The 26959-nt window shown below is 52.6% G+C and overlaps 1 protein-coding gene across 1 annotated transcript in view; it reads right to left on the bottom strand.

Moving 5' to 3' along the window:
* LOC144761176 (adenylate kinase isoenzyme 5-like) overlaps nucleotides 1–26959 on the bottom strand; it is a 235196-nt gene that overhangs the window by 181165 nt on the left and 27072 nt on the right. The window contains exon 4 of the mRNA XM_078646684.1: nucleotides 641–754. Coding sequence (XP_078502810.1) covers nucleotides 641–754 — 114 coding nt within the window. The remainder of the gene's footprint in view (nucleotides 1–640; nucleotides 755–26959) is intronic.

The raw sequence follows: 26959 nt of genomic DNA on the forward strand, positions 1-26959 counted from the left end.
AGGCGAGAGATCTGCGTGTATGAGCAGGTAGCCCCCTGCCATATGAGTGGGTGGCAGAGGTGTGCCAGAAAAGGAGTCGTCTCTGCTCTCGCTCGCAGCCACGCCTCCTGGAAACAGAGCCACTGAAAACGAGAGACGTCAGCTGCCACGTACTTGACCGCTTGCATGTGCCGAGCCCTAAACTCCACATCATTATGCAGGCAAGGCCTCACAAGTTTCCTCAGTAAACAGAGCACCAGTGGACACTTCTCTGATTGTCCTTTTATGGCCTGTACCACCGCCATATTATCAGAACAAAACAAAACCAACGCCTCCGGCCATAGGTGGAGGGCTTTGGCTTCTAATGGGAAACAGTTCCAGGACACTATCCAACACTTACCCTCCTGCTGCACTCTCTGGAGTGGGAATAGTAATTTTTACCCATACAATATCAAACACTTACCCTACTGTTCCCCTAAAAGTAATATGCGTTGTAATGGAATGAATTATAAATATAGTTTCTAAAAATGCGTTGTGATGGCATACAATGTAAAATCATGCATTGTAATAGATGTTGCGATGTAAAAACTGCATTGTAAATGTTTGCATTGTAACGTCATACATTCATCTGCATCCCCTGCAGGCCTTGGCCCCTCCTCACCTGCTCCTCGAAGGTGAAGGCCTGGCCTATCTCTCGGGGGAAACCGTCCACGATGAAGCCGGGCGCATCGTGATGCCGGATGAACTGTTGTTTCAGCTCCTCAATGGTTGTTTCCTGCAAGGAAAGAGAGGTCAGAGTCATATGGACACAACACCTGGATAAAGCACTTTAAACAACCACAGCCATAAATCACCTGGACGCCCACTGCCCTGGACCGGCTGGACATCTGAGACCATGAGTTACTTGAAGCCCCTGGCACCTTCAATGACACAAGAGCGTCTCAGACCGTAAGTCACCTGAAAGTGTCTGAGGCTCCACCTTTCCAGGGTCATGACACACCTGGCCACCCAAAACTCTGAATGACTTGGTGGCATCCAAGACCATCGATCAGCCGGACACCCGAGACCCCCAATGAACGAAGAGCATCTGGGAACCTAAATCCCTTGGACTCCAAATTAGAGAAACTGCAGACCCTGTATCACCCCGGAGTACTGAGTCCCAGGAGCTGATACGAGACAAACATAACCGTGAGTCCATGAGACTCAAACCTTAAAATCACTCGGATTCATAAATCGCTTGGAAGACTCCGGCCCTCACGTCCAGTATTGTGGCGTCGGGCAGCGCCGCAAGACTTCCTGCTGCGCAAGAAGTATCTATAAGACACAGCGCATTCCTGTCCTCTTTGACTGCGCGGGCGCTCAAAGGACGGCCTCGCGCCAACACAGGCACAGGGACAATCAATGCGGGCACATCCCTTGTACGTGTGCTGCTGGATGCAGCGCCCATAGAAAGAGGAAAAACACTTGGAGAAATACCGTTATTCCTCCTCGCTGCCCCTCCCCTCCACCTCCCCGTGGAGGCGTCGGCTTTTGACGCATTCCCAGGTTCACAGCGTGTTGAAATCTGGGAACGTGTCAAGCGCCGTGGGTGGTCCGTGGGGACACCCACCAGAGCGCCCACGGCACGGCCCCCCATTGTAGTGAGGAAACGCAGCGACTTGTGCTGTGTTGCCTCACACCATATCTACGGGGCGATGTGAAGCCACGCAGGGCGGCTTTACGTGGCCTTTAGACATGGGTAAGCCCAGTGCGCTGGGGACGCCATTAAAAGTGACGTTCCGGGGGCGCACACAGCTTGTAAACGAGCCCCTCGGAGACCATGAATGAAACTGGAGGCCACGAATCGCCCTGGGATTTATGAAATCCGGAAACTCCTGGAGACCGCTCAGACCTTAGACCTACACCGACATCAATCAATTAATCAATCAGAACATTTTGTATAGCGCGCTACTCACCCGGAAGGGTCTCAAGGCACTGGGGGGGGGGAGATCTGGGATCTTATATTACCGTACAGTGACCGAGATGCCAGATTCACCCCGGGAACACAGAGACCTAAACAAAATCCAAAGATGGATCGCCTCCGAATGTTGGAGCACCCGTGCCACCCAAAGGCACCGAAGAAGTAAAATCACCCAGAGTCTCCCGCTGCCTGAGCTTCCTGCCCAGAATCATCTGAGTCCGTGACTCATCTGTGACCCTCACAGGACACGAAGCATCAGGACCACCCACGGCCACAGGTGGGAGCCATTCGGTCTCATGGGTCAGAAACGAAGCCTGCACTGGGTGGCGTTGCTTCAAATCAGGAAGCAGGAAGCAGCAGGAACAGCATTGAACGGCAGGGAGCCTCAAAGGCTTCCCGTCCTTCGTCACGCTGACCAGGGCCTCGCAGCTAGCGGAGATGCCCGTCCTCCCTAACTGAGCCCCACTCTTGGCCGGTCGGCGGGGAAATTAGTGGCAGAGGCGTGTCTCCTCTCAGTCAGGACCACCCCTACGGTGTCCCGAACTGAAGTGACCCCTTCCTTTCAGAACTATCCATATTGTTTTGAAGGATTCTAACCAATAGGGTTCGGAGTATGCCCCCTCCCACCGAGGGTACCAAGGGTGCAGTCACCCTGAAGGCAAGTGGCCCATTCGCTACTACTTTTGAATCCCTGTAACGCCCCATAATTGAGTATTTAGGGGCACCCGGAACCTTAATCCTCAGATTACCGACGACCTACGAAGAAGAGGGCAAAGACGAGCCATGCAACAGCAGAGACTGAAGACACAAACTGACTTGGCCCCAGCCCTACCGGCCTGTCTGCAGCCCTCAAAGTCTCTGCTACAGGACAGCGGCTCGTCTCGCAGCCCAGTGACCTCCAGAAGCCTGGGAGGACTTCCCGGCTTCTAAAAAGACTCCTGATCTCCCGTGAATAGCAGACCTGTCCAGAGGAAATTCAAGTTTAAAGCCCAAAGCTCTGCCTGTGGACCTCTGCATCTGATGCCCACGGCCTGAGTCCAGGAGGCCGACCAGTCCAGAAAAGGTTCCCCAACGATCCTGAGCAAGAGTTCCTCATAGGTTGACCCCTGCCGGACTCTACATCGATGCCTGCAGCCTATGTAGGACTGTCCCCCCAACTGCGACCACACCGGTAAGCTGATTTCCAATGCCAAAGGACATCTCTGCACCCCAAGTCTCTGGGCCCTGGGGAGATCTACTGACGGTGTCCAGACTCTAAAGCAAATCCCAACCTACCTGTGCAGCTGTAGGTATCTTTTGTCCAGCTTCCCGGCCTGAGCCTGCAGCCACTTTCCAAGTTCGATATTCTCGGTTTGTTTGCATTGGGCACCCGACGCTGTGTTGGCACTCTGCACCTGGCCGCCCCTGTGCCGCTAAGGGTGTAAGTTTGGTGCTGCCTTGTGGCCCCCTGTGCTTTCCGTAACCCCTTGAGACTGGGTTCTAAATCCGTGCTACTTACCTGCAGGTAGTACCACTTTGATTGCCTCCTTTCTCCATTGGGTAACAATGGCACCAGATGCAACGTTTGACCTCTGCACCCGCCCACCCCAGTGACGCTGGTGATGCAGCGAGGTCACTTACCTCAACCTTGCCTGGTACTGACTCTTCATCCAAAAGCTCAAAACTGGAAATCGGTTACTTACCTGCATATTACTGATTGAGTTTCCTCCCATAAGATACATTGGACTGATTGAATAATGCACTGTGCCCACCTTTTACAATGAGAAACAGTGATATATTGCAAAACCTATTTAACTGCAGCACAGTAGCTTTGGATCTAAGAAATAAATATACAAAAAAGTAAATATTTTACAAACCATTGGTCTTGGATTTAGTCATTGAGGTGTGCCTCATTTCTCCCCTGTGAGTGTCCAACACATGCTTAACACAGCCTTCTCCAACACCCCCACTAAAGAGAGTAAGGTACCATCACTTGAGCCTCTGTAAAGCCTCTGGGGACCCCCTGGACTCTGTACGCTCTATACCTTACTGGTGTATAGTATACACAGAGCCAGCCTCCTACATGTCCTGACTGACCCTGGGCAGAGCTGGCGGAGAGCCTCTACGCCAAGTTCCACGGAGTTGGAAAGCAACTTTGTGGAACTTTGCTCCACGCCCTCCCAAAGTAATTAATAGTAATTAAAAGGGCACTTTCCTGCCCCGTGGCGGCCTTCTGCTTGACATGGCCGCTCTCCTGCCTCCTCCTAGCCGTCCTTCTTCACTAATAGCCCCTGCGTTGTACATCTTGCGCCTTTAGAAGGGCAAATGGTGCACACTCAGTAGAGGGGCTGCTCTTTCGTTCTTGCCGACAGGCTGGCATCGGGACACGGGGGGGGGAACAGTTGCCAAACCAGTTTTCCTGTGGGTGTGTAGCCCTCAGGTAGCTACACCTCCAGGGTGGGCTCCAAAGCCCCACAAACTGAGAGAAGTGTTCTGCCTTCTTGGGAGTGGGCAGAATATTGCACTCTGGGATAGCCAGCTGCCATACTTTGCAGGAAGTCATCATCAGGTGGGAGGGGACCTGGTAGCCATCTGGCTAGTAGTCACCACATCCCCAGAGGGCAACTTATTGGCTTAAAAGTAGCATCCTTGGCACCTAGGCCTCAGATCACGTCTTTACTGGAGAGAAAACTGAAGAAATGCTGCGCTGCTGTCCCCTGGACCTGGCAATGCGAGGCCGCACCACGGCTGGACAGCAGCGGCTGCATCTTGGGCTCGTGAAGAGAGGACTGTGTCCGTGGAGTCCTGCTCAAGGAAGGCTGTCTCAGAGCCTCACATAGAAGACGTAAACTCCAAATGCCAGTTGGCGGGCTTCTTGTTAAAGCTCGTGGGCCAAAAAAGCTTTCCTTGGCAAGTGGTAGCCACAATTGCTTGATCGCTACTAACCACAGAGGTGCATCCTGGGAGTCTGAGTCCTGATGCTCAAACGTTTCTGCCGAGTCTGCTTGACCCAGAAGTCTTCGGAGAACACTTTGGTTGTCCAAGACGGACACTGGACTCGGAAGCACTGATTTCGCTGCGACGAGAAACGAGGAGACCTGTGGCAACTGGGTTTTGGCCGCACTTCACCTGGACTTCGTGGGACATTGACCTCTGTGGACAAAGTCGCCTCCCAGTGTTCATGGACTGAGGGATGACTCCAGGAAGACCCCTGTTTACCAGGTCAGCATCCACATCATCCTTCAGGAGCCCGCACCCCCCACATCAGGACCACTTCATTGAGGGCTACGGTGGTTCACCTATAGAGCCTGGGATTGGCTGGAGACTGCTGTGACTGCAAGGCAACCATCCTGCTAAGCCTCACTGGCCCCTCTAACTTACTCCCTGCCAGAATTGGTTGCCCAAAATGTGCCAGAGTAACCATAGACAATTTTACCAATGTTTTCAAAGTAACCACTAACCGCTGTAGTTACCAATGCTTGTTTACATTCTGAATTACAACTTGCTCAATAATTTATATCTCTGGAACCCGCAGGTGGATTTTGTTCACTTTGGTGTCTAAAAATTAATAAAAATAAGATCAATTTCTATAAATTGTTGCTGGATTTTATTTGCGTTGTGTTTCTTTCTTGGGCAGCTGTTTTGACACTTCGAAATGCTTTGCACTGTGAGGTCTCACATCACACACTCTAATAAGGAGCTGCCCTCTCCTCACAGCACCCAAAACCATAAATGACAGAGGCATCAGGGGGGCGCGCGGTGCACCGGACTCCACAGGAGGCCAGAGACCCGCGCTGTCCTTCACCCCCTCGCACTGACCTCCGCAGACTCGGACTCACCCAGAGCACTTTATAGTTTAAACTCAGAGTCAGCTCAAGCTTCTACGGGGTACAGACCCCCGAACCCCGAACCCAGGGGGGGAAGAGGCGCCCGGCCTCCCACCCGCAAAGGATCAGTTAGACTCATGGGGCGGGGTCTGTGCAGAGAGACGCCCCGACTCCAACATGTAGCGCCATATGTACAAGTGTAAAGTTATGTAATAATTACAGACCAGCAGTGGTAGTTGAACAACTGGGTTTATTCGCAGTTTTAAATGTATTTCTCCGAGGAGCGCCGGCCGGCGCTGCTCTCACTCTGATTCTCGGCGCGCAATGCGATGCGCGCGCATCGCCGCCAAAATGACCGCCGCACGTCACGTCTGCGTGACGTGCATAAACTAGAACGCTACATATCTCCCCCTTTTACAGAATTTTAAATAGTCACTTACGATCATTGTCCAGTTCAAAATCTCGGAACCTGGAAGGTCTCACCACCTGCCTTCCGCTCCTGGTGACCCTGACGGGGTCCCCCATAGTCCCTTGGTGCTGCATACCAGTTCCTTCCATTTCATCACTTACTTCTCCCTCATCGTTCACACTTCTTCTAGGTCTGTCCATTTCGGCTCCTTGACTCTCGCCCATTTCTTCACTTTCTCTCCCCCTCTCTGTACTTGCTCCATCACCTTGTTCACTTCCATCTTGTCCCCTTTCCATATTCGATTCCTCCACTTCTGCCCATTCCAATTCCGGTTGTTCCCATCTCAATACCTTGTTACACCGGGCCATGCGGTCCTGGGACCACACGTTTCCATCACTCAGCAAGGCCGCTCGATCATACACTTCCTGGACTTGCATCAGCTTGCTATACTTGCTGTCTCCTTTCTTCTGCAGGGTGGCTAGCTTTACTCTTACCCACTCTCCTTTTTCCAGGCCAGTCTCTTTCACATTCCTTCGTTTGTTGTAGTTGTTGGTGTAGATTGTCTGTGCTCTTTCCAGGTTGGCCCGTACCACGGCAGGGGACCATTCGCTGGTAACAACCTTTTCCTTCCAGATCCTGTTGTCATGCGTGAATGGTTCACGTCCTCTCAATATTTGAAATGGGCTGTACCCCGTGCCAGTGGGGGTTATCCTGTAGGCCCACACCATGTTCTCTAGCGCCTTTTCCCAATTTTGTTCGCTGGATATGTCGGCTTGTATGGCTCCCATCACCACTCTATTAAATCGCTCCACTAAGCCATTTCCAGCTGGATGGTATATTGCTGTACGTTTGATAGTGATGCCATTTCTCTGCATAAACTTACTCCACCTTTCCGACGTGAACTGGGGGCCATTGTCACTCAAGATCGATTTAGGGATTCCTTCCCTGGTGAAGGTTTCTGACAGAAACTTTAGGATGTTCTCTGTGTCCATTGACTCGTCCACCTTCAACTCCGGCCACTTGGAATATCGATCCATGAGTACACACACGTATTTCTGTGTGCCCTGGTCATCAAGGACGGGTCCCAAAATGTCTACAGATAGTTCTTCCCACGGATTTTCGGGGGGGTCAAACTTCCCTAGCGCTGGTCTCAAGGGTTTTAGGGTCTTGTCTGCTCCTTGACATTGTGGACATTCTCTGACGTGCCTTTCGGCCCTTATGTCCATGCCTGGCCACCAGTAGTTTTGTTTAGCTCTTGCCTTGAGTTTTCCTATGCCCAGGTGGCCCTCGTGTAGCAGGCCCAACAGTTTGGTGGTGAGGTTCCTTGGAGGGATCACCTTGTCTCCTCTGTAGATGAATACCCCCTTGTCTCCTACCGACAGTTCCTCCCGCACTTCGTAGTATGGCCTGAGGCTCGCCCTCACACTTCTTTTGTCCGGCCATCCTTGTACAACATGTTCCTTTACTTCCTTCATGTCGGTGTCCTCCTCGTATGCTTCAGCCCATTCTTGTTGGCTGATTAACTTCTCTTGGTCTTCAATAAGAGCTACCAACTCCTCATTGCCTGCAGGGTCTTCCTCTCCGGGCTCCATGGCGGCAGCTCTACTCAGATAATCCGCTACTCGGTTCCGGTTTCCAGGAATGTACTCAACATCGTACCTAAACTCAAGTAACTTTAGAGACATCTTTGATATCCGGGGTGTGGCACTGGCATGTCCACTCGATGTTAACACCTTTACCAACGGCTTGTGATCTGTTTTGAGTAGGAACCGGGTTCCCCACAGAAATTGCCGAAATCTCGTCATGGCCCATACCACCGCCAGCATCTCCTTCTCAATCACGCTGTATTTTCTCTCTGTATCCGTCAATGCTCTGGATGCAAAACTTATTGTCTCCATTTCCCCTCTTCCTCGGTCTTGCATGAGCACAGCACCCAGGCCCTTGTCGCTGGCGTCAGTCGTGAGTACTGTGGTGCCTTGTGGGTCATAGCCTTTGAGAGGTAGCGCCCCCGTGACGTCCTTTTTTATGGTTTCAAACTCTGCTTGGGCTTCCGGTGTCCACTGGAACACAGTGCTCTCCCTGGTCAGCAGCCTCATGTTGTGGGTCTTGGAGGCAAAGTGTACTACGAACTTGCTGTAGTACTCCACCATCCCCAGGAACGACCTGACTTCTTCCTTGTTCTTGGGGGGCGGTGCTTCTGCGATGGCTTTTACGTTTTCTGCCTTGGGTGTGACACCCTGCTGTCCAATCTCGTGGCCTAAGTATGTTACCGATTGCAGGCCCAACCGGCACTTGGTCCACTCCGCAGTAAGGCCTTTATTCTCCAGCGTTTGTAACACCTTCCCCAGCTTTTGATCGTGATCTAGTCTGTCACGCCCCATCACCAGGATGTCATCCTGGAAATATTGGACGTCCTTGCAACCTCTGAACAGTTGGTGCATCATTTTCTGGAAAACTGCGGCCGCCGAGGCCAGGCCAAACGGCATACGACAGAACTGGTAGCACCCAAACGGGGTGATGAAGGATGTCAAGCTTTTACTGTCCGGATGGAGTGCTATTTGGTGATAGGCCGAGGTCAAATCGATAGTGGAGTACCACCTTACCCCTCTGGTCTTGGTCAACATTTCCTCTATCCTAGGGAGGGGAAATTTCTCCACCACGATATTTTTATTCAGTTCTCTCAGGTCCACACAGAGCCGGACCTTCCCATTGGGCTTCATTACGACCACTAAGGGCGCCAGCCATTCTGCGCAGGTGATCGGTTCTATTATTCCTTTCATTTCTAATTCTTGGAGTTCCTTCTGGACTGCATCTCTTACAGCAATTGGTACGTTCCTCACCTTGTGAGCTACCGGGATGGCTCCTTCCTTGAGCACGATCTTGTGTTGGATTTTTTCCATCTTTCCCACCGTGCCTCCAAATACTTTGGGGTAGTTCTCCTTCCATTTGTTCAGGTCCGGCCATTCCTCTTGTTCGGTGAGCAGTATTTGCTCTTTTCCTCCCGGATCCAACTTTATTCCTAGGTCGCCCTGGTCCAGCCACCCTAGGACGGAGGGTCCTTTCTCTGCGATGTACAGTTTACACCATGCTGACCGGCCCCTAAATTCGAACAACAGGCGTCGGAACCCCACCATTGGGATGCGGTCGCCATTGTAGGTGACCGGCCGAATGTCTAGTTTCTCCAACTCTGGGCCCAGCTTAGGCCTGAACGCTTCTTCCCACACTTCCCGTTGGACTATGGTGAATGGAGATCCGGTGTCTGCCACCACGGTGATGTTAATTCCGCCCATTGACATGTCCAGGACAGGTTTTGTAGACTTCTTCCCTTCTACACTCAACACTTGGTCATATATACATAAGACGGTGACCACCTCTTCCTCTGCAACCTCTTCCAGCTCTTCTTCGCCTTGATCAACGCATTTCACCATGCCCCTGGTTTGTTTCTTCCTACACACTTTCTCGTAGTGGCCTAAGATGCCACAGTGTAGGCACTTGGCTCGGAACGCTGGACATCTTCTATCACGTGCATCGTGGGACCAACTTCCACATCTGTAGCATGATTTCTTGCCATCAATGCCCATCTGCTTCCCTTGCCATCTGTTGGTCCCTTTGGCCCCTTGATCTTGGTCTCTCTGGTCTTTGCGGTGATCTCTCTCTTGTATCCTGTTCACCATGGTTGGGGTAGCCATGTCTTTCTTGGTTGCGTCAGCACACCTCCGTGCAAGCTCCGCCCTCTTTACAATGACCATTACGTCTTTGAGTGTGGTGTCGCCGCTTGCCCATAGCTTGTCTTGAACATTTGTGCTCGTAGTGTGCATCACAATCTGATCCTTGATAAATTCGTCTTCCCACAGTGCGTATTTACACGGTGACGCCAGCTTCCTCAAGGCCGCCACGTATTCTTCTATGGTCTCTCCAGCCCGTTGTTTTCTCTGCTGGAAATTAAACCTGTCCACTGACACACAGATGGTAGGGCGATATCGTTCATCTAGGTCTTCCACTGCATGGGCATACACGTCTTTATCTGTGTCCTCTCTCTTCTTGGGCACCAGACTCTTGTAAATCCTGAGACCCTCCGGTCCCAGGTTCAGTAACAGGATGCGTTTCTTTCTTTGGGGGGTGAATTTGTCTTCATTTTCATCCTCCAGGACCCCTATGAAATTGTCAATATATTCTTTCCAATCTTCCCACTTCATTAGTGGTTCACCCGGCTTCGGTAGAAATTGCACAGGGGCTATAGCATACCCCGCCGGTGTGCTAATTTTTCCTTCCCTGATGACTTTTGTGTCGGCGTCTTTGCCGGGGGGGCTGCCTGGGGTGCTGTCCTTGAACTCTGTGTTCGCTTCTCTCTGGGGACTCCTGGTGTTGGTCCCCACTTCCTCTCCTTTGGTAGCCAGCGCTGTGCAACTTTGGCGTGGTTAATTAGGGTGTCATGCGTTCTTGCAGCTGTGGGGGGGGGGCTCGCGTTGCTGCTCGGGCCTGTTCGCCGCCTCTGTGGATAGCTGTGGCACTGCCACGCTCCTCGGATTCGCCGTACCTCCTGCGTGTCCTGCTGTGGTCTGATGATCGGTCTGGTCAGCGGGGCAGTGCAGGGTTCCTTGACTGGGTCCGGGTGGCCCAGTGGCTGTGTCCAGGTTTGTATTCCCCTTCAGGTTGCCCACGTGGGGTTGCTTCCTCTGTTGTGGTGTCCAGAGATGCCTCCCGACCTCGTCGCCACTGTAAAGTTATGTAATAATTACAGACCAGCAGTGGTAGTTGAACAACTGGGTTTATTCGCAGTTTTAAATGTATTTCTCCGAGGAGCGCCGGCCGGCGCTGCTCTCACTCTGATTCTCGGCGCGCAATGCGATGCGCGCGCATCGCCGCCAAAATGACCGCCGCACGTCACGTCTGCGTGACGTGCATAAACTAGAACGCTACAACAAGGACTAGCGATAAGTAGCGCTAACGCTAGTTAGCAGCAGTTTTCTCACCGGTGACGTCCCTACATGTCGATAGTCTCAGGGATCAGCGGTGGAAACTGCCGCTAACATTAGCGTGATGGCGATAGGAATTTCGGCGGTAGCGGGCGAAAAACAACAAAAGGCCCATTAGCGGCAAAAAATGCATGTTAGTCAGCCCAAACAGTCGACCTCCAATAAAAAATAGGCAAAAAAACAATGGAATGCAGAATGGAGCAGCCAGGGCCGAGTGCAGCACAGATCAACAACCCTCTCTGGCCCCCCTACATCCAGGATGATCAGCCAGAGTCCCAGGGGAAGAGGAAATGCAGGGCTACATCCATGAAAAGGGGCGCATCGCGGTGCAACACCAGTGATGCATCACTTCTCATTGCGCACTCTTCGCAACACCATGACATCCAAAACCTTGAAAGGGCAGACATTCCCTTGGCCCGGACCCCTTGCAGGACCTGCGTCTGGAGCCTGGATGCCTCGCTGGACCTGCGTCTGGACCTTGATGCCTCGCTGGACCTGCGTCTGGAGCCTGGATGCCTCGCTGGACCTGCGTCTGGAGCCTGGATGCCTCGCTGGACCTGCGTCTGGACCTTGATGTCTCGCTGGTCCTGCGCCTGGAGCCTGGATGCCTCGCTGGACCTGCGTCTGGAGCCTGGATGCCTCACTGGTCCTGCATCTGGAGCCTGGATGCTTCACTGGACCTGCGTCTGGAGTCTGGAGGCCTCGCTGGTCCTGCGTCTGGAGCCTAGATGCCTCGCTGGAGCTGCGTCTGGAGTCTGGATGCCTCACTGGTCCTGCGTCTGGAGCCTGGATGCTTCACTGGACCTGTGTCTTGAGTCTGGAGACCTCGCTGGTCCTGCGTCTGGAGCCTAGATGCCTCGCTGGTCCTGCGTCTGGAGCCTGGATGCCTCGCTGGACCTGTGTCTGGAGCCTGGATGCCTCGCTGGGCCTGTGTCTGGATCATGGATGCTTCGCTGGTCCTGCGTCTGGAGCCTGGATGCCTCGCTGGACCTGCGTCTGGAGCCTGGATGCCTCGCTGGTCCTCTGTTTGGAGCCTGGATGCCTCGCTGGACTTGCGTCTGGAGTCTGGATGCCTCGCTGGACCTGCGTCTGGAGCCTGGATGCCTCACTGGACTTGCGTCTGGAGTCTGGATGCCTCGCTGGACCTGTGTCTGGAGCCTGGATGCCTCGCTGGACCTGCGTCTGGAGCCTGGATGCCTTGCAGGACCTGTGTCTGGAGCCTGGATGCCTTGCAGGACCTGCGTCTGGAGCCTGGATGCCTTGCAGGACCTGCGTCTGGAGCCTGGATGCCTCGCTGGACCTGCGTCTGGAGCCTGGATGCCTCGCTGGTCCTCTGTTTGGAGCCTGGATGCCTCACTGGACTTGCGTCTGGAGTCTGGATGCCTCGCTGGACCTGTGTCTGGAGCCTGGATGCCTCGCTGGACCTGCGCCTGGAGCCTGGTGCGGGATACGGAGGTGCTGTGGAGTCGATGAGCCATGGCAGTAGATATTGAGGCGCGGTGATCGCCCTTACTCGGTGGTGACATCTGGCAGGTCGCACGGAGACACGTTGCTGACCTGTGTGAGAAGACCGCCTTGAGGCCCTTTGGAACTGTAAATGGTAGAGGCGCTCCTGCGCACCAACGTAGGGAGGTCTGCATCTGAACTGAGCCAGATTACCCATCGAGTCCTGGATTCACAATCTAGAAGCTACCTGCCCGTCTTACAACGCAGACCCTAGCATAGCACACCAGGAATACGAAGACTGGATTATACAATCTCTCGAAACCTCCTTTCCACTTCGCAAGATTACACCTAAAAGGGCACATAAATCGGCCCCCTGGTTCTCAGACACCCTCAGAGACAAAAAACGTCTCTGTAGAAAATTAGAGAGATCGTGGCGCCTGGATTATTTACCAGAAAAAAAGGTTCAATATAGAGAAGCAATTAAGGCCTACAAAGACGAGATAATAGTCGCTCAATCAGCCCACTTCGCCGATAAAATCATGGCAGCTAAATCTAAACCCAAGGAAATTTTCCACTTAGTGAAAAAATTAACCAAAGTGGCTAGCTCAACCGCACCTTCTGCTAAGACTCGAGCCCAATGTAATGATCTAGCAGAATTCTTTCATAAAAAAGTTACTCAGATCTACTCCACGTTCCCAACGGCTGTCACAGATCTAAGAGTACATGATCAGGTGCCACTGAGACAGGCTCCCCCCCCCCCCGGACCGGGTATTACTAGATCAATTCCCCCTTCTAGATCTTGAAGCTCTTGACCAGCTAGCCCACAAAGTAAAATCAGGATCCCCACGTGACCCAGCTCCACCAGAGGCCATGTTAAAGGCGAGCCAGGCTACCCTGCCTGTAATACTGAACCTATTAAACGCTTCCATCTCATCCTGCACCGTGCCCATTGCATGGAAGAAAGCCATGGTTCTGGCCCTGCTTAAGAAGCCAAATCTCGACCCAGAGGATCTTAGCAGCTACCGCCCGATTTCGCTTCTCCCTTGGGTTATCAAAATCCTCGAGAAGCACATCAATGCTTATTTGATGAAGTTCCTCGAGAATATTTTGCTACTGGATGCTACCCAGACTGGTTTCAGACCCAGGCATGGAACCGAAACCGCCTTACTGGCGGTCACCGAAGAAACCCGAAGGATTTTGGATCAAGGAGGATCAGTGGCAGTGGTCCTCCTTGACCTAAATGCTGCCTTTGATACGGTCAATCATGCCACCTTGTTGAACCGCCTATTTACCATCGGAGTAACAGGCAATGCACTCAGATGGCTCAAATCATTTCTGAGCAATCAATCAATCAATCAATCAATCAAGGCATTTATAAAGCGCACTACTCACCCGGAGGGTCTCAAGGCGCTAGGGGAGGGGGGGTCCGCTACTGCTCGAACAGCCAGGTCTTGAGCTGCTTCCTGAAGGCAAGGTGGTCCTGGGTCAGGCGGAGGTGGGTCGGGAGGGAGTTCCAAGTCTTGGCGCCCAGGTAGGAGAAGGACCTTCCTCCTGTGGTGGCTCTTCGGATGCGGGGGACAGAGGCGAGGGTGTGGGCGGTCGATCGAAGCTGGCGTGTGGGAGCGTAGAAGCTGAGGCGGCTGTTGAGGTATCCTGGGCCTTGGTTGTGTAGGGCTTTGTGTGCGTGGGTGAGGAGACGGAAGGTGATTCTCTTGTTGACCGGGAGCCAGTGCAGATCTCTCAGGTGTCCGGAGATGTGGCTGCGTCGGGGGATGTCCAGGATGAGTCGTGCTGAGGCGTTCTGAATCCGCTGGAGTCTCTTCTGGAGTTTAGCGGTGGTTCCGGCGTAGAGGGAGTTGCCGTAGTCCAGGCGGCTGGTGACGAGGGCCTGGGTGACCGTCTTCCTGGTCTCGGTGGGGATCCACCGGAAGATCTTACGTAGCATGCGCAGGATGTTGAAGCACGACGAGGAGACGGCGTTGACTTGTCTGGTCATGGAGAGGGAGGAGTCCAGGATGAAGCCCAGGTTGCGTGCGTGGTCTGTTGGTTTGGGTGCGCTGCCCAGGGCGGGGGGCCACCAGGAGTCGTCCCAGGTGGAGGGTAAAGATCCCAGGATGAGGACTTCCGTCTTGTCCGAATTCAGTTTCAGGCGGCTGTTCATCATCCACTTGGCTACGTCTGTCATCCCTTCGTGTAGGTTGGCTCTGGCGGTAGCGGGGTCGTTGGTGAGGGAGAAGATCAGCTGGGTGTCGTCGGCGTAGGAGATGATGTTGAGGTTGTGTTGGCGTGCGATGGCTGCGAGGGGGCTCATGTAGACGTTGAAGAGGGTTGGGCTGAGCGAGGAGCCTTGAGGAACGCCGCAGATGACTTCGGTGGCTTCTGATCTGAACGGGGGAGGCGGACTCTCTGTGTCCTTCCGGCGAGGAACGAGATGATCCATTCCAGTGCCTTCTCCTGGATTCCGACGTTGCTGAGGCGCCGCACTAGGGTACGGTGGCAGACAGTGTCGAAGGCCGCGGAGAGGTCTAGGAGGATGAGGGCCGCTGTTTCTCCGTTGTCGAGCAGGGCTCGGATGTCATCGGTGGCTGCGATCAGGGCGGTCTCGGTGCTGTGGTTGGCCCGGAAGCCAGACTGCGAGAGGTCGAGGGATCCGTTCGTCTCGAGGAAGGCGGCCAGCTGCTTGTTGACGGTCTTCTCGATGACTTTTGCGGGAAACGGGAGCAGCGAGATAGGGCGGTAGTTCTTGAGGTCGGTGGGGTCGGCTGATGGCTTCTTTAGTAGAGCGCTGAGTTCGGCGTGCTTCCAGCTCTCCGGGAAGGTAGCGGTGTCGAAGGAGGTGTTGATGATGTCCCGCAGGTGGGGTGCGATGACAGCGTCGGCCTTGTTGAACACGTGGTGAGGGCAGGGGTCGGTCGGAGATCCGGAGTGGATGGAGTTCATCGTGCGGATGGTGTCTTCGGTGCTGATCGGGGTCCATGCGCGGAGGGTGGTGGGGGGGGCGGTGGTTCAGTCGTGGCGTGCATCGGTTGAGTGCTGAAGCTGTTGTGTATGTCCGCGATCTTGTTGTGGAAGTAGGAGGCGAGGGAGTTGCAGAGGTCTTGCGAAGGGGTGATGTCGTTGTTTCCGGCGTTGGGGTTGGAGAGCTCTTTAACGATGTTGAAGAGTTCCTTGCTGTTGTGTGCGTTGTTGTCCAGTCGTTCCTTGAATGCAGTTTTCTTGGTGGCGTGGATCAGTTGGTGGTGTTTTCGGGTGGCGAGCTTGAGGGCAGTCATGTTGTTCGGTGTTGGGTCTCTGCGCCAGGCTTTCTCGAGTGCTCGGCAGTTCTTCTTGGAGCTCTTGAGTTCGTCGGTGAACCATGGGGCTTTCTTGCTGCCGGGTCTGCTAGGCGGGGTCTTCAGAGGGGCGAGGTCGTCTGCGCAGTCGCTGATCCACTTCGTGAGGTCGGTGGCCGCCTGGCTTGGGTTGGTTGCGCTGGTGGGAGGGTTCATGCTCAGGGAGGTCGCGAGCTGGTCGGCTGTGATCTTGTTCCAGCTTCTGCGTGCAGCCTGTTGCTGGTGGTGGTGGATCGTGGTCCTTCTGAAGCTGAAGTGGACGCAGCTGTGGTCCGTCCAGTGGAGTCCGGTGGCGTGGCTGAAGGTGATGTCCTTGCTGGATGAGAAGACGGGGTCGAGTGTGTGTCTGACGTAGTGGGTGGGGGTGGTCACCAGCTGCTTGAGACCGAGGTTGGCGAGGTTGTCCAGCAGGGTGGTGGTGATGCGGTCGTTGTTGTTCTCCAGGTGGAAGTTGAGGTCCCCGAGGAGGATGTAGTCAGCGGAGAGGAGGGCGTGTGGGCTGATGAAGTCGGCGATGTCTTCGCTGAATTGTGTGCGTGGTCCTGGGGGTCTGTAGATGAGGGTGCCTCTGAGGGTGGTCTTGGGGTTGATGTGGATCTGGAAGTGCAGGTGTTCGGCGGGTGCGAGGGTGTCGTCGTTGTTGGTCATGATGCGGATGGTGTTCCTGTGGATGATGGCGATGCCTCCTCCTGTCTGGTTGATGCGGTCCCTCCGGATGATCTTGTAGCCGTCCGGGATGGCGATGGCAATGTCGGGCGCTGAGGAGGCGTTCATCCAGGTTTCCGTGAGGAAGGAAACGTCTGGGGCTGTGGTGTCGAGCAGGTTCCAGAGCTCGACGGCGTGTCTGTGGATGGAGCGGGTGTTGAGCAGGATGCCCTTGAGGTGGTTGCTGCTGGTGCTCGGCTTGGTCGGTGCTGGTGTAGTGCAGGTCCGGATGCAGGTGAACTTGCAGGAGTGGCAGCAGAAGGGTCCGTGGGTGCGTCTCGGGGTGGCTCGATAGCAGCCCGGGATTCGGCCGGCGTTGAGTGCGTAGAGTTCGGTGGCGTCGTAGGTCCGGCGGGTGGGCTGGTGTCTGCGGGAGAAGGGGTCCTGGCACTGGGCGCAGTCCAGGCGCGGACGGGCGCAGACGGGCTTACCTTTGGCGCACCTTCAGCGCTCGGTCGGCGCTCCCGCTGCGCGCGTCCGCTGCGCGGTCGCTGAGGGGGCGTCATAAGTAGGGGGACGGGAGGGCGGGTCAGCTGGGTTGGCGGGAGCGGGGCGGCCAATGGGCTGGTGGTGGGCGGGGCCGCAGGGGGTCAGCGGCGGGAAAAACTGGCGGCCGTGCGGCTCAGCTGTGGCTGGGTCGCTCGGGTGCAGGGAGGGCAGCGGCGGCAGGAGCAGGCGGGCGGGAGTCCCAGCAGGATCGGCAGGAGCAGGTAGCGGCTGGAACAAGGGGGGTGACCCGGCCTACTGAAAGGCGCAGTGGTCAGGCAATAGATCGTTCCAAATCTTTGACGGGGATACGGTGTCTGCCAGCAGATCACTGAGCTGTGGGGTACCGCAGGGCTCCTCCTTAAGCCCTGCGCTATTTAACATTTACATGAAACCACTGGCCGAGGTCGTCCAGCCGTTTTGTATTAAGATCATTTCATACGCTGACGACACTCAGCTAGTGGTTTCCTTGGCGCAGGAAGGCAACAGACCTCCTTCATCAGGTCTTATGAAATGCCTTGAGGAAATCAAGGAATGGGTGACAATGTCCTCCCTAAAGCTCAATGGGGATAAAACAGAGCTGATGCTCCTAGGACCAACATCTCCAGTACCATTCAATTCCCTCTGGCCCCCATGCCTGGGCACCCCCCCAACACCCAAAGACAACATAAAGAGCTTAGGGGTATGGCTTGACAAGACCCTCTCCTTCAACACCCAGGCCACCAAACTGTCTGCGACCTGTTTTGGCCTCCTCAGAATGTTGAGGAAAGTCCTCCCGCTTCTACCTATGGAGGCCAAGCAGGTTGCAGTCCAGGGTCTTATCCAGTCCCGGCTGGACTTTAGTAATGTCCTCTACCTTGGTGCCCCGGAATTCACACTGCGAAAGCTCCAGGTAGTCCAGAACTGTGCAGCTCGCACCCTGTTGCAGCCGCCTCGCAGACAATCAGTCAAGTCCGGACTTAGCAAGCTGCATTGGCTACCGGTTCGACAGAGAATTGCCTTCAAGGCAATGTGCATCTCTCATCAGGATTTCTGGCAGTCGGGACCAGCAATTAGCCGCAATCTAATAGCTCACTATCACCCGACCAGAAATCTCCGCTCCACCCAGGCCTTTCTAGCCTCAATACCCAAAGTAAAAAGAGCAAGAGCTGGTGGCAGGATGTTCACACTAAATGCTGCCAAGTTGTGGAACTCTCTCCCTCTTCAACTTCGGTCTAATCCCAATCTGCTATCATTCCGGAAACAATTAAAAACCTTCCTGTTCACTACCCCTTGTTAATTCTTTTTGGCTGATCCCTTTTGAGTGTTCTGTTACTACTAGTCTACACTAGCGCTTGGATGCCCCTGGGCAGCAATCGCGCTCTATAAATTCACTTTTCATTTTATTCATTTCATACTACGATCCACCACCACAACGGATGCACAGAGAGGATTACCAACGGTGGGCGGCGCCTCTCTGCATCACAGGCTGAATGAGGTTACGCTGCCGGACGCTGTGAAGGGTGATGCCCCTGAGCTGCGCCAAACTTGCATCAGCTGCCTCGGGTGGTTCCCCAGCGGACTTGGTGGCGGCTGCTCTACTCTGGCTGGTGAAATCCCGCCTGGCTGAGGCTCCTCCTGGCTGAGTCACAGATTTGGAGAGAGTGCAGCTGATTGCACCATGGTGTCAATTTCCAGGTAAGGAGAAGGTGGAACGTGTATCAGACGAGGCCCGGGGGTCAAGTCGCCCAGGCCTAGCACCTGGTGTGACGCACCCCAGTGGCGGCTCATCCGCAATTGTGGAAGCGCATCACGCCACTGCTTTCAAGCAGTGCAAGAAGAGGAACAATCACATGATGATAACTTCCTGATGTACTCATGCTATGTTTCCTTAGGGGGTGGGAGGGTGGGTAGGGTGCTCTACACACGGAGCAGGGCAGGGGCGGAGTGGTATGCCCTCGCAAGTGCACAATGACTGTTTGGTCGGCCTGCTCCGGCCGCCAAAGCAGTCATGTGCACTTTCCTGTTCGCAGTGCATGCTGCATTACAGCCCGCTTGGAGAACATGCCCGCCCCTCCAGCCCCTGGCTGAACGCCGTGTCACAGCGCTCAAGAACAATCACAACGCCACATTGCAGCGTTGCGATTGGCTTAGGGGAGGGAGCCTGGCAGCCTGCTTCCTGTTCCTGGAGGCAGACTCAGGAGAGCAGGAGCAACTAAGACACGGGACCCGGCCTCGTGGTAAGATTCCATTCATTAAAATATTTACAACACCCGCTCACACCCCACCCCCCTCCATCCAGTGTCCTTTCCGGCGTTTCCCGCCTCCCAGCTGTCCAGTCCCCCCCTGCAGCACTCCTCAGTGGCAGCCGCTGTGCACCCGGGCGCAGCGGGCATACCACTGGTGCGCCAAAGGTGTATATGGAGAGGTGTGGCTCACTGGTTAGAGGCGGCAGACCCGGAAGCAGAGAACGGCCCGGGGCCAGGGTTCAATTCCCGACGCGGCAGGGTCGTGGACCAGGGTCAGCGGACTCGATAATTCTCGCCTCGGTGCCTACTCTAACCAGGGGTCTCACTCGGCAACTCTGGGCATTAGCTTGCCTCAACTCTACAACGGCCCCCCCACAGACGCCGGGGATGCCTGGTTTCACCTTGGAGATACCCAGTAGGGACCATCTCACAGGGAAAGCCAGGACGGTTTCCCCAGCGGTCTACAGCGCCACGACGCCTCAGGGCAGCAGTGCGCTTTACAAGCCACATACATTTATATGACATTAAAACGCATACCATTACATCTCATTCCATTACAATGCATACTAATACTACGCATGTTATGTTATGTTAATTTATTTTTCTAATGCGCACAGCTACCCAACAAGGGTTTCCCAGCACAGGTCCGGAAAGAAACTCTGAAACCTAGATTAGAATTATTGATTAAATATCCAAGTTTTTAATTGCTTGCGGAAGTTGGAGTACAAATTCTCTTTCCGCATCACGTCAGGTAAAGAGTTCCACAGGGTTGGGCCAAGATAGGAGAAGGCGCGACCTCCCATTCTCACCAATTTAATCCTGGGAATTTCACATTTCTCTTCCGTGGAGGAACGTAACAGACGGGTGGGATGATAGGGACGTACCAGATCTTGCAAGTATTTGGGTGCGGAGTCATTCTTGATTCTGAACATATAGCACAGGGCTTTGAATTTTGTACGGTTTTCCACCCTGAGCCAATGCAGTTCTCTCAGGGCGTTAGACATACTGGCCATTCTAGGGAGTCTACACAGCAATCTGGCTGCGGAATTCTGCACCCCCTGAAGCTTACGCAGCACGTCACTGTTTGCACCCAAAAAGAGGACGTTTCCATAGTCCAGGCGTGATGTTACAAGTGCCTGGACTACCGTCCTTTGGGTAGCGACAGGGAGCATCCAAATGATTTTCTTTAACCATTTGAGGATGGTAAAACAGGTGACTGCAGTTTGTACTGCCTGTTGTGTCAATGACAATTTATTGTCGATAATGACGCCAAGATTGCGGACCTAGGGGGAGGGCATAGGTAAAGGCCCCATTTCAACGGGCCAATGTTGAGGGCCCCAATGGTCTGTATTTGTACCAAAAATGAGAACCTCCGTCTTTCCCCCATTGAGCTTGAGCAGGTTAAATTGCATCCACGATGCAATATTACGCAAGCTCAATTGCAGGGTAGAAGGACCCGATCTCTTGTCAGCCGATAAGGAAAAGATGATCTGAGTGTCATCGGCGTACGAGAAAAGCGCCAGCCCTGCTTCTTCAGCGATCACTGCCAAAGGTTGCACATAGATGTTGAAAAAAAGCAGGCTTAAAATTGAGCCCTGTGGCACCCCATACGGGGAAGAGTAGGACTTTGAGGCGGCCCTGGAGGAGAAGACCTGGAATGTCCGTTCAGATAAAAAAGAGGACAGCCAGCCAAGTGCCGATCCAAAAATGACCAGAGCATGTAGAGACTTAATTAGTATGGTATGAGAAACCGTATCAAATGCGGCGCTTAGATCTAATAATATAAGGGCCACTGTATCGCCTGCATCCAAACGCTGGCGTAACATTTCTGTGATGCCCAACAGGGTAGTCTGAGTTGAGAACCCTGCTCTAAAGCCCGACTGGGAGGAGTGCAAAAAATTAGAGGATTCCACAAGCGTAGACAATTGGGAGTTCACGTGTTTTTCCAAGACTTTGGAAAACACCGGGAGTATGGAAATAGGCCTAAAATTAGTCGGCTTAGCAGGATCCGCATTTAACTTTTTCAGCAAAGGCACGACCATCGCATGTTTCCAGACAGAGGGCATCACTGCCTCGCTAAGAGAGGCATTAAGTAGCTCCATAACAACTCCAAAAGCGGGCTGTTCCATTTGCAGGAGCACTGAAGCCGGGAGAGGGTCAAAGGGAGAGCCTGATTTGATACTCACCAGGATTTTTATAAAGAACCAATATCCATATTGCAACAATAGGGAAAGTTTTGGATAGCGGAGATGAAAAAATTACTATTCCCACTTCAGTGAGTGCAACCCAACACACACCCTGAACCCTAAAAATCATCTTTGGCCCCCCAAAACAAACCCTGAAATTCATCTCTGACCCAAAAAACACACCCTAAAATTAATATTTTACCCCAAAACACCCCCCAAATTTCATAGTTGACCCCAGAAACCCATACCCACCATGGAACTTAAAAATCTCCATTGCTAACCTCACAATGCATTGGAATGGCATCCGATATAAAGGCACCTGCGTTGTAGAAGTTGTGTTGTAAAGGCATCACAATATAATGCCTGCATTGTAATGGCCATCTCCTGTGCCAAAGGTAAGCCATAGACAAGCTTGTCTGCGTCCATCTGACCCTGCACTCAGCACAGAGGACCCTTCCTCTCAGGCACTCCACCCCTACGGCGCCAGCAGCCGCCTCGCCATCAACCCTGGACGCCACATCGCCTGCCAGGACCAACCTCAGATCCGGACAGGACATCTCCATAGCCAACACTAACGGCTACTAAATCACCCGCAAGGACCACCCCGACCGTCCAGGAGGAGGCATTTCCATCACCTACAGAAGCACACTGCACTGATCACGCACTCTAATGACCCAACGGCGACCACGGACCACCTCAACTCCCAGATCCAGACCAAGCCCAAGTACATCCTCGGCGGCACCCTCATGTGCAGGCCCCCCCGGGCCATGGGCCCCCATTCTCCGATACCAGTGCAGACCTCTTGCACCCCAGGGTCTCCCATCCACCAACAACATCCTACTTGGTGGACTCCAGTTCCCCATGGACAACCCCAGAATCCCACCCCTTCCTGGGGAAGCTCGCCACCATCGGACTCAAGCAGCTAGTCACCGCAGCAAGCCACATAGCAGGACACACAATCGAGCACGTCGCCTCCGCCAGCGAGAATTTCAACTACAGCTACACCACCGGACTCTCCTGGACCGACCATCATTGTATACATCATGTCTTCACCACGCCGACTGTACAACACCACCATCTATGCCCCCCTCGCAGCTGGATCAAGGTCACCAAAGTACGTCTCGCCAACTCCCTCAGCACCACCACTCCGCCAACGCTTACAGACGATAACACCGCAGCACGCAAACGCCACTGATGGATCTCCAACTGCGCTGGCACCCCTCAAGAAAAGACCAGGCAAAAGCTAGCACCACGTTGCGCTGTATTTGGAAAGGGATGCATGTAGGCAGATGCGTGACCTTGTAAAGCCCTGTGCCACATCATACCTGTTTCAGGTATAATGCATGCAGGATGTGCGATCCCACGCGACAAGGACTCATAGGAGTGGCTCAGTGAAATCCATGAGATTTCACTGCGACAATTGTAGGACGGCTCTGCGTCAGTACCGTACGCCAGCCTGATGGAAGGCATAAGGGTGAATGAAAAAACAAAAGAAACTAGGTATTGGGACAGTATACATGTAGTATGTGTCTGCATAGGACGCCTGGTTACAGCATAAGGGTGACGCAGTGCCACAGGGACAGGCCGCCCCCCTGCACTGCTTGAGTTGTGTCATGCTTGTGACATGACTGCAGCAATGCGTGACTTTAGCGTTGACAGATACATCAGGATTCCAGACGTACCTGTCATTACTTGCGTCATGGAGCGCTGTCCAGTGAACACAGGGCATCCATGGTGTTGCAAGAAGGGTGTAGTGAAAAGTGTTGCAACGCTGTCTTGTTGCAGCTCTGCAACAATTTTCATGGCTGAGGCCCAGGAATGCGCACTCTCTTATTGATACCGTACCCTCCCCTCAGCTCCTTGGTTTACCAACGCCCTTAGACTCCAAAAACAGAAATGTCGAAATCGAGAACGACATTGGAGAAAGGCCTATACTGCCGAGGACAAATCCCTCTATAAAAACGAACTTGCAACATACAAAAAAATGATTTTGCAAGAAAAAAGTCTTTATTACTGTACTCAGATCGAGCAAGCTAAACATTCCAATAAACAACTGTATCAGGTTGTATCCAAACTCTCAAAGCTACCCCCTCAATCACTGCCCATCCCCTCACAATTGTTTTGTAATAAACTTGCAAGTTTGTTTTACGACAAAGTCAATAATATCTACACTAATTTCTCCTATAGGAAAATAGATTATTCTTGTCCTCCCCAAACGACCTCACGTAAATTTACCCAGCCTACCTTTGGGCAGTTTCCAGCGACCAATATAGCTGAGGTTTCCCGGATCATGACCACCATCAAATCAGGCTCTGCCTATGATCCCTGCCCTCCTCAAATTCTTTTTCCGGTAGCTGACATAGTAGCCCCCCAACTCACAGAAATTTTTAATTCTATGTTTTCCCCAGGGGTCTATCCTGCCATCTGGAAAGACACCCTTCTCAAACGTCTTTTGAAAAAACCTCACTTGGACGCTGAGGACCCCAACAACTATAGGCCTATTGCCAGCTTGCCTTTTGCAGCAAAACAGCAGAAAAACTGATGAATATACAACTATCCCAGTACATTGAAGATCACCTGCTATTAGACGATGACCAGTTTGGCTTTCGCAAACACCATAGCACCGAGACAGCACTTATTAAAGCCACAGACGAGATAAGAACAATTCTCGATCAACGAGGGACGGCAGTACTTATCCTGCTCGACCTATCTGCTGCCTTTGACACGGTCGATCATAACATCCTGATCGACAGTGTCAATGCTATAGGTATTCAGAATAAGGCCAAAGATCTTCTCACCTCCTTTCTCTCCAACCGCACCCAAATGGTACAACTGGGTAATTTTAGCTCCGCCCGGATGACACTTCCCTGCGGCGTCCCCCAAGGCTCATCCCTAAGTCGAACGCAATTTAATGTCTACGGGACAGATCTAGCTAAGGTCATCAAGGACTTTGGGATGAGCCTAACATCTTACGCGGATGATACCCAATTGATCTTAGCAATAAAAAACAACGGAGATAAAATTGCGGCTAATTTTCAACAAGGTATGGTGACCATCAGTAACTGGATGACAACCAACTGTCTTAAGTTAAATTCCAATAAGACGGAAGTAATGATCTTTGGAAATCTTTCCCCTAATTGGCCAGGAGCATGGTGGCCCACTGAATTAGGCCCTCCGCCCATACCAACCACTAAAGTAAAAAATCTGGGAATACTGCTAGACGATAAACTAACATTTGCTGCACATGCAAATTCTATTGTTTCAACTGCGTTTTACAAACTTAAATCCATCAAAAAAATTCTTCCCTTCCTTCCCCCTGACTCAGGTAAAACTCTGGTCACGGCCTTTGTTATGTCATCCCTTGACTATTGCAATGGACTTTTCATCAATGCTCAACAGAAAGTCATCCGCAAATTACAGTCTGTACAAAATGCAGCTGCAAGAATGCTTTCTGGTACCCCAAAATTCAAACCAATCACCCAAGTGATCAAAAACTATCACTGGTTGGCAGTAAATAATCGAATGAAATTTAAAGCACTTTGCATAGCCTACAAAGCCTCCCGTAAATTAGGGCCCCGTTTTCTCATCAATTCCTTGACATTTTATGCCCCCAACAGAACACTACGCTCTATGAATGCCCTGTTGATGACCGTGCCCCGGACTAAAATAGCTTCATGGGGTGACCGTCGTTTCACCGTTGCCACATCCAAACTGTGGAATTCACTTGATACGGACATCAGATCCTGTCCCACCCTTATTCTTTTCAGAAGAAAAATATAAACTTGGCTTTTTAGTCAATAATCCCCATTACCACTCCTCTGGTCTGTCTCTATCCACAGCGCCGAGACGCCCTTGGGCATTTGCCTGCGCTTAATAAATTTCATAAATAAATAAAATACATAAATAAATAAATTGATGGTGCTCATTCCTGCCCTGTAGTTTTTTCACAGGGCTGCGCAGAAACATTCCTTGCAGCGCTGTCCAGCACCAAAACCTTCTGAAATGAGGCCCCAAGTGTTATCTCCATGCTCCAAGCTCTTTTCTGGTCTTAAAAACGGTTTTTGGTCTTCCAAACTTCATGGATTCCCTCGTAAATATTGCGAAGTGGGGTTATTGGCCGCTTTTGCACTGGAACGCCTCCCTTGCACGTCATTATTGCTAACAGAAGTGGCGATCTTTTTTATGGACGTTTTAGCCGGAAAGCTGCCACTGAGGTTAGCAACAGCTTGTACATATGGCGATAAAAACATTGTCGCAATAACGTCAAAAAAGTGCTGTTCAGGCGGCGTTAACTCCTTATACATATGCCACGTATTTATTTATTTAAAGTTTTATATAGCGTGAACATGACCCAAGCGGGTATCAGAGCGCTTTACATAGAGGTTGTGGAAGACATAGGTAGATAGCTGCGGGAGAAAAGTAAAGCAATATACATCAGGAACAAAAATGGCATATTGGTGGACGACACTGGGCCGTACAGATGCCGGGTAGTAGCTAAATCAGCTAAACAAGATAGGCGACAAAGGAAAAAAGCTTCTAGTTCAATGCAGTGTTCGTCAGTAGAGCTTTCACTCCCCTTTTGAAGGCAGCTGTTGAGGGAATCAGTCCTGTTTCCAGGGGTAGGGAGTTCCAGATTCTCGGACAATGCCAAAGAATGTACGCTTGTAGGTCTTTCGTTTTCTGAATTTCTTCGGCTCAAGCAGCAGTGTGCCGGTGCTCCTTGAGGGCCGGGAGCCAACCGAGAGTTCAAGCTTATTTGTCAGTTGGAGTGGGGTATTGAAGTGAAGAGCTCTAGGGGTCATACAAGACATTTTTAATTGGCTCCTTGCCTCAAATGGAAGCCAGTTGAGCGATTTCAGGTCCGGCAAGATGCGGTTGGTCTTCTTGGAAGCAGTGATGAGTCAAGTCGCAGCATTCAGAGATGCTCTGAGGGGGGCTAAACTGAGTTTCGGTAGCCCCCATAGAGTGGCACTTCTGTATTCAAGTCTTGAGATGACCAGTGCTTGCACCGCTGATTTGAAGTCCTCTTGGGGAAGGACGGGTTTGAGTTTTCTTAGGATGCTCAGTTGGAGGTTCGCTCCTTTGGTAGATGCTCTGATGTGATCTTGCATGTTTAGGTTCTTATCTAACACCACTCCCAGTGATTTTGTGGAGTCAATGATGTGTGAAATGTAAATGTAAATGTAAATTGATACTTGTATAGCGCACTACTCACCCGCAAGGGTCTCAAGGCGCTTGTACGAATACCGCTGTGGAACCCATCCTGGCTTTCCCTGTGAGGTGTCCACTCCTGGGCACCCCCAAGGTGGAGGCCAGGCATCCTTAGCGTTGTGGGGGCCGTTGTGGAGATTAAGCAAGCTATTGCCCAGAGTTGCAGAGTGGGACCCATGATTAGAATAGGCACCGAGGCGAGAATTATCAGGTCCGTGGAATTTTTGAGCCCGAG

This window comes from Lissotriton helveticus, chromosome 5_2 (assembly GCF_964261635.1).
Source record: "Lissotriton helveticus chromosome 5_2, aLisHel1.1, whole genome shotgun sequence".
Taxonomy (NCBI): domain Eukaryota; kingdom Metazoa; phylum Chordata; class Amphibia; order Caudata; family Salamandridae; genus Lissotriton; species Lissotriton helveticus.